Here is a 7,990-nt window from a genome sequence, read left to right on the forward strand (position 1 = left end):
AAAAGAGAGAGATCTTCTGCTGCAGATCCTCTCAAGCTCTGTCAGGTTGGATGGGGAGCGTCGCTGCACAGCTATTTTAGGTCTCTCCAGAGATGTTCGATCAGGTTCAAGTCCGGGCTTGGTTGGGCCACTAAGGAGTTCCAGACACTTGTCGCAAAGCCACTCCTGCGTTGTCTTGGCTGTGTGCTTAGAGTTGTTGTCCTTTTGGAAGGTGACGCTTCGCCCAGTCTGGGGTCCTGAGAGCTTGGAAGAAGGTTTTCCATCAAGCATCTCTGTGTACTGATACCGTTCATCTTGCCTCGTCCTGATAGTCTCTCGCAGTCCCTGTTGGCCTGAAAAACATCCCCACCAGCATGATGGTGCCACCGAATCATGCTTCATCCGTAGGGATGTGCCAGGGTTTTCTCCAGAACGTGACACTTGGCATCCAGGCCAAAGAAGTTCAATCTTGGCTTCATCAGACAGAGAATCTTGTTTCTCATGGTCTGAGAGACCTTAGGTGCTTTTGGCAAACTCCAAGCGGGCTGTCATGTGCCTTTTTACTGAGGAGTGACTTCCGTCCTGGGCCCACTCTAGGCCATAAAGGCCTGATTGCTGGAGTGCTGCGAGATGGTTGTCCTTCTGGAAGGTTCTCCCATCTCACAGAGGAACCCTGGAGCTCTGTCAGAGTGACCATCTGGTTCTTGGGTCACCTCCCGGACCAAGGCCCTTTCCCCGATTGCTCAGTTGGGCCGGGTGGCCAGCTGTAGGAAGAGTCTTGTTGTTTCTAAGTCCATTTAAAGAATGATGGATCCTGTCTCGGAGCTCTACGGCCAATTCCTTCGACTCGTGGATTGGTTTTTGCTCTGACATGCACGGTCAACTGTGGGACCTTATATAAGACAGGTGTGTACCTTTCCAAATCATGTACAATCAATTTGAATTTACCACAGATGGCTCAATCAAGTTGTAGAAACATCTCAAGGATGATCAATGGAAACAGGATGCACCTGAGCTCAATTTCGAGTCTCATAGCAATGGGTCTGAATACTTATGTAAATAAGGATTTTCTATTTAAATGTTTAAATAATTTGCAAAAAAAAAAACATCTGTTTTGGCTTTGTCATTATGGGGTATTGTGTGTAATTTTATAAATGTAAGAATACGGCTGTAACGTAACAAAATCAAGGGGTCTGAATACTTTGAACTTTTAGATGATAATGTGTCAGTTTAACCCATTCTGGTATTGTTTGAGCACCCTGCTCAAACCTCCAGCAGTGACTCGAGGTTTTACAGTAAGTTTTAAAGGGGTTTTACAAAAGTTTTACAGAAAGTTTTACAGGGTTTTACAGTAAGTTTTTAAAGAGGTTTTACATAAGTTTTACAGGGTTTTAGAGTAAGTTTTACAGGGGTTTTACAGTAAGTTTTAAAGAGGTTTTACAGTAAGTTTTACAGGGGTTTTACAGTAAGTTTTACAGAGGTTTTACAGTAAGTTTTACAGGGGTTTTACAGTAAGTTTTAAAGAGGTTTTACAGTACGTTTTACAGAGGTTTTACAGTAAGTTTTAAAGGGTTTTACAGTAAGTTTTACAGGGGTTTTAGAGTAAGTTTTACAGAGGTTTTACAGAGGTTTTAGAGTAAGTTTTACAGTAAGCATGTTCTGATAGTGCATTTGCCTCTACTATTAAAAGCTGGAAATGTGTGAATGGTCTTATCATTGAACTCTGCTTGATGGTTTTGATATGCTTTCATCATGATCCACCTGCTGCTTCATACTAAAATAGATTATACTTTACGTTCGTCAAACAACGTGGAAAATAATCATCAAGTCTAAAATTGTTGCATTTACCCACCATTCTCTGAAGACGAGATTAAAAACCAAACTTCCGATGAGTTCAATCATTTTTCTCTATCTTCGGTCATAAGTTATAAATAATCAGAAAATATACTGACGTTACATTTTGAACAACATATTAAGTTGGATTTATTCTTGAAAAAAATTTGCTAATTCAATATGTTTTTTGTTTGTTTGTTTAATTTCATTTCACCCCCAGAATAATTATTTACAGTGTGGTTGAGTGTGTAAAATCCCATGAAATGTACCATCTTACTACCCAAGAAGATGAGCCTGCCTTCCAGGACACCTACAGTACGACACCAGCTGTCGCAGGAAGGCCAAAACGGATAATCAAGGACCTCAGCCAACATAGCCTGTTTCTACCCCCAGACCATCAGGCTGTTGAATAGCTACCACTAGTAAGCTACCTACATAGGGACTGTACCCTGCTATTACATCATGTGACTAATACACTGTAATCTAATCAACAGGTTACAGCTACTCACCATCAGGATTGTATGCACCGTAGGAGATGAGGAGAAGGAAAAGGAGAAACAGGCCTGGAATACACAGAAAATACATCAATACACAGACACTACTAATACATTAGACCATGGGTGTCAACTCTGGCCGCGCGGCCAAATTTGGCCCGTGGGGTAATTATATTGGCCCGCGAGACAATAACAAATTACTACTAGAGCTGGCCCGCCGGTATTATACAGCGCATTCACCGCTAATACTAACGAATCCAATAATGCTCTGCTGTTTTTTCGCGCGCCAATCAGGACAGGACCCAGAAACGCCCTCCCTCTGTGACAGTAGTCATAGCAACATAGACGCTACAACTGTCAGCGCGCTATCCCTTCCCAAAAATGGCGAAAAGAAAGGCAGAAAACAGGAGCTTTCTGGACAAGTGGGAGCAGAATATCGGTTTACATATGTAAAAGACAAACCTGTTTGTCTTGTTTGTGGAGTCAACGTGGCTGTAAGTAAGGAGTACAACATTAGACGACACTATGAAACGAACCACCATGACAAATACAAGGACATGGACATGACTCAAAGGAGCCAGAAAGTAGAGGAGATGAAAGAAGTTTGGTTTCACAACAGAATATGTTCAAAAAAGCCACATCACAAAGTGAGGCTGCTGTAAAGGCTAGTTATATAGTGGCAGCAGAGATCGCAAAATCAGCCCGGCCCTTTAATGAGGGAGAGTTCGTGAAAAAGTGCATGATGAAAGTTTGTGACCTCGTTTGCCCAGAGAAAAAGCAAGCATTTTCAAACGTGAGCCTGAGCAGGAACACAGTAGCTGATCGCACATGTGATCTTGCACCAATCTGTATGACCAGCTGATGGAAAAGGAAAAGATTTCGTTTGCGTTCTCCTCGCTGTGGATGAGAGCTGCGACGCATCTGGAAAAAGTTTATTTTGGTATTTAAATCAGAAGGCTGCAAATAGAAAAGAGGCATACGATTTTTATTTAAATTTTATTTATTTAATAAATGAATGCCATTGATGTGTTTTCATTTGAAATTCGATTTTGCATGTCTCCACTATTAAATTATATATTGTATGGTAATAAGCGATGCTTGTTCCATATTCAATGTTAAAGCAAAACTTGTTTGGGTCCATATTAAAAGGTTATTTGTTCAATGTTGGCCCGCGACTTTGTTCAGGTTTTACATTTTGGCCCACTGGGTATTTGAGTTTGACACCCCTGCATTAGACAATACATCAAAACATTAGACAATACATCAATACATTAGACAATACATCAAAACATTAGGCAATGAATCAATACATTAGACAATACATCAATACATTAGAAAATACAAATCATACAAATCAGACCAACTGAGACTATACACACAGACACATCCCTCCCTCTCCCCCGCTCCTACCTGCCCAGTAGTCGTAGGTTGCGTGGTCCATATTTGTCCATGACGATGCCCCAGCGGCAAGGTGATGGCTGAGAGGAGAAATGATCCCACGGTGAAGGCCAGGTTTAACATCTCATCCTGGTCCTTACAGATGAGCCAGCCGTTCATCCTCGTGGGTCCGTAAGGGTCCTGAGGAGCCAGATGCCTCATTTCTACCCCATCCCCAGCCCCTCCACACCCTCCTCCTCTGAGTAGTAATCACTGTAGTCATAATCGCCCCCTGGTGAAGGCGGGGGACAGACAGGTTGGGGGAGGTGGTGTGGTTACCTAGAGAGAGGAGATGTGTCAGTATAGGAATCTTAAAAGGGGATGTGGGGTCTCCCACCTAGAGAGCTAATGTTTCTGGGTCTCCCTCCTAGACAGCTAATGTTCTTGGGTCTCCTCCTAGACAGCTGTTTCTGGGTCTCCCTCCTAGACAGCTGATGTTTCTGGGGTCTCCTCCTAGACAGCTGATGTTCTTGGGGTCTCCCTCCTAGACAGCTGATGTTCTTGGGGTCTCCCTCCTAGACAGCTGATGTTCTTGGGGTCTCCCTCCTAGACAGCTGATGTTCTTGGGTCTCCTCCTAGACAGCTATGTTCTTGGGGTCTCCCTCCTAGACAGCTGATGTTCTTGGGGTCTCCCTCCTAGACAGCTGATGTTCTTGGGGTCTCCCTCCTAGCTGATGTTCTTGGGTCTCCCTCCTAGACAGCTGATGTTTCTGGGGTCTCCCTCCTAGACAGCTGATGTTCTTGGGTCTCCCTCCTAGACAGCTGATGTTCTTGGGGTCTCCCTCCTAGACAGCTAATGTTATTGGGTCTCCCTCCTAGACAGCTGATTGTTCTTGGGGTCTCCCTCCTAGACAGCTAATGTTCTTGGGGTCTCCCTCCTAGACAGCTAATGTTTCTGGGGTCTCCCTCCTAGACAGCTGATGTTCTTGGGGTCTCCCTCCTAGACAGCTGATGTTCTTGGGGTCTCCCTCCTAGACAGCTGTTTCTGGGTCTCCCTCCTAGCAGCTGATGTTCTTGGGGTCTCCTCCTAGACAGCTAATGTTATTGGGGTCTCCCTCCTAGACAGCTGATGTTCTTGGGGTCTCCCTCCTAGACAGCTGATGTTCTTGGGGTCTCCCTCCTAGATAGCTGATGTTCTTGGGTCTCCCTCCTAGACAGCTAATGTTCTTGGGTCTCCCTCCTAGACAGCTGATGTTCTTGGGTCTCCCTCCTAAACAGCTGATTTCTGGGTCTCCCTCTAGACAGCTAATGTTCTTGGGGTCTCCCTCCTAGACAGCTGATGTTCTTGGGTCTCCCTCCTAGACAGCTGATGTTCTTGGGGTCTCCCTCCTAGACAGCTGATGTTCTTGGGGTCTCCCTCCTAGACAGCTGATGTTCTTAGGGTCTCCCTCCTAGACAGCTGATGTTCTTGGGGTCTCCCTCCTAGACAGCTGATGTTCTTGGGTCTCCCTCCTAGACAGCTGATGTTCTTGGGGTCTCCCTCCTAGACAGCTGATGTTCTTGGGTCTCCCTCCTAGACAGCTTGTTTCTGGGTCTCCCTCCTAGACAGCTGATGTTATTGGTGTCTCCCTCCTAGACAGCTAATGTTCTTGGGGTCTCCCTCCTAGACAGCTGATGTTCTTGGGGTCTCCCTCCTAGACAGCTGATGTTCTTGGGTCTCCCTCCTAGACAGCTGATATTCTTGGGTCTCCCTCCTAGACAGCTGATGTTCTTGGGGTCTCCCTCCTAGACGCTGATGTTTTGGGGTCTCCTCCTAGACAGCTGATGTTCTTGGGGTCTCCCTCCTAGACAGCTGATGTTCTTGGGGTCTCCCTCCTAGACAGCTGATGTTCTTGGGTCTCCCTCCTAGACAGCTGTTTCTGGGGTCTCCCTCCTAGACAGCTGATTGTTATGGTGTCTCCCTCCTAGACAGCTAATGTTCTTGGGGTCTCCCTCCTAGACAGCTGATGTTCTTGGGGTCTCCCTCCTAGACAGCTGATGTTCTTGGGTCTCCCTCTAGACAGCTGATATTCTTGGTGTCTCCCTCCTAGACAGCTAATGTTCTTGGGGTCTCCCTCCTAGACAGCTGATGTTCTTGGGGTCTCCCTCCTAGACAGCTGATATTCTTGGGTCTCCCTCCTAGACAGCTGATGTTCTTGGGGTCTCCCTCCTAGACAGCTGATGTTCTTGGGGTCTCCCTTCTAGACAGCTAATGTTCCACCCCCCCCTCTACCCCCTGACTATCAGAACACAAACATTATAACGAGCAGGTAAAAAGAGAGGTGACATAAAGATGTTGGTCTTACCTTCTCCATTACACATGTAGGAGTAGTAACCTTCAGACTTGAGCATGATGAGTAGCGATCCCCAGCCCAGCAGGACAGCTGAGAAAAACAGGTTCTCTATGACGGCTGTCAACGCCATCCACCACCGCCTGGCGAATGCTGTGGCCAGGGACGGAGCCATGACCAGACGAGAGGGAGGGTGTGGGGGTGAGCAGAAAGTGTTCTAGACAGAATATAGTGAGGCCCTCTGCCAGTATAGTGAGCTCTCTGGAGATCAGGGTTTTACAGGTCTGTTTGAAAACAGAGAGTGGTTATTTCAGCAGTTATCCACACTGGGTAGTGGTTGCTTTGAATACAATATCATGTGATCACAGTTACATTAATTACTTTATTGAACTTTATTATTGTTCAGGAACAGTCTGAATGTTGATGATCACCATAGAAACCAGCAGACCCCCCCCCACCAAAACTCACAACTCTTATGTGACCACGTGGTCCTTTGATCTTCAAGGTGATTCGTATGCAACTCTCTCTTTGCCTCTGTTCTTGGCCCATGAGAGTCCTTCCCTCCCCCACTCCCCCTCCCTGTTATTTCTCAACTTCTCCCACCTTCCGCTATAAGACACATGGACACGCACATAAACCCGGGTGTGATTACCTAGGTAACAGTGTGACAGTGACACGTTTTAACTGAAATCTACAGTACCCGTGCGTGTTCTACCCGGTGTCCAGCTACAACAGCAAAGTTTCAGAGAGGGGCTGAGGGTGGACGGGGGAGTCAATTACGCGCTGGAGGCAACGACGGACTTCTGTTCCGTACCCGGTGCGGAAACTGATGATGAATGACTAACCGGTCCGAACATGACTAGCCTGCGGTCTCTCTCTCTCAACTCATCCGCATCTCTCTCAACTCAACACATTAGCGCAGCAAACAGACGCCAGATAAACAAAYCCGAGTTCATCTAATCATAACTCTGGAGCAAGAGACAAAACCACTTCAGAGAATAACGACAGGCCAAACCACTAGCTAATAAATGGGTAGTTAGTTAATGGATACTGGATTCAACAGGTTTATTAAACAAGTGCGCAAACAATTTCTCCAATTTTGCCCAGATTATTCTATAGAATCCCTGCCTCTCCACATGACTGAACCCCAGAGGAACGAACGAATGAGATCACTGGTTTTTCACCGCGACACTAAAATTATCAACTTTAATGTTTATGCATACTCTTTAACTTGGGAGAAATACATGGTAACTCTAATTACAACATAAAAAACAATAGGCCTATTCTAACGACCATTGATTACAACATTAAAACCTATTGCAATCAATTCAGCTCAGCACGTTTGTAATATAAAAGTAATATAAAAGTGAAGGCAGGTATGACTCCATGTAGGTATATTTCAGATAAATTGCATACCTGTGAGTCGCAGACACAGACAGCCGAGACAGAAGTTCAGAGTTTATCAGAATTCTTCAATTCCTCTTGTCTTGATATGTTCCTCGGAGATATCAACCCTTGGGCATTAATTCTTTCTTTATTTCTTTCTCTCTTTCTTTATTTCTTTCTCTCTTTCTTTCTTTCTTTCTTTCAATAACCAACATCTGCACGGAGAAGCCTTTTATACGCGCTCCTGTCTTCCTATTGGCTGTCGGAGGTGCCGCTAGAACACTGCTACAGCCAATCAGAGCACCCACTCACAGTCGTCCACGGAGATAGAGAGAGAGAAACAGAGAAGGAAGCAAGGAAGGAAGGGAAGAGGAAATTATATAGGCCTGTCCTACTGACAAAGATTGCGTTTTGATTAAGTGAGCTTTTGATTAAGATAGATAGATTAAGTGATTTGGAACCGGACGTTTATAATATTAAAGTGTAATTTCATTTTATTTGTTCACCAGAATGGTTCCAGTCTAGTCAGCCCAGTCTAGTCATCCTGTACATCAGAATGGTTCCAGTCTAGTCAGCCCTGTACATCAGAAT

The 7,990-nt window shown here is 45.2% G+C and overlaps 1 protein-coding gene across 1 annotated transcript in view; it reads right to left on the reverse strand.

Moving 5' to 3' along the window:
* The window catches only part of slc43a2a (solute carrier family 43 member 2a), a 9,556-nt gene extending 1,985 nt beyond the window's left edge, over positions 1 to 7,571 (reverse strand). Inside the window, 7 exon segments of the mRNA XM_070439832.1 lie at positions 2,322 to 2,375; positions 3,511 to 3,532; positions 3,717 to 3,766; positions 3,768 to 3,902; positions 3,904 to 4,022; positions 6,029 to 6,297; positions 7,430 to 7,571. Of these exon segments, the coding sequence (XP_070295933.1) occupies positions 2,322 to 2,375; positions 3,511 to 3,532; positions 3,717 to 3,766; positions 3,768 to 3,902; positions 3,904 to 4,022; positions 6,029 to 6,188 (540 nt within the window). The 5' untranslated portion in view covers positions 6,189 to 6,297; positions 7,430 to 7,571.
* Positions 7,572 to 7,990: the final 419 nt, after the last annotated feature.

The sequence above is a fragment of the Salvelinus sp. IW2-2015 genome, unplaced genomic scaffold (genome assembly GCF_002910315.2).
Source record: "Salvelinus sp. IW2-2015 unplaced genomic scaffold, ASM291031v2 Un_scaffold1952, whole genome shotgun sequence".
Classification (NCBI taxonomy): Eukaryota; Metazoa; Chordata; class Actinopteri; order Salmoniformes; family Salmonidae; genus Salvelinus; species Salvelinus sp. IW2-2015.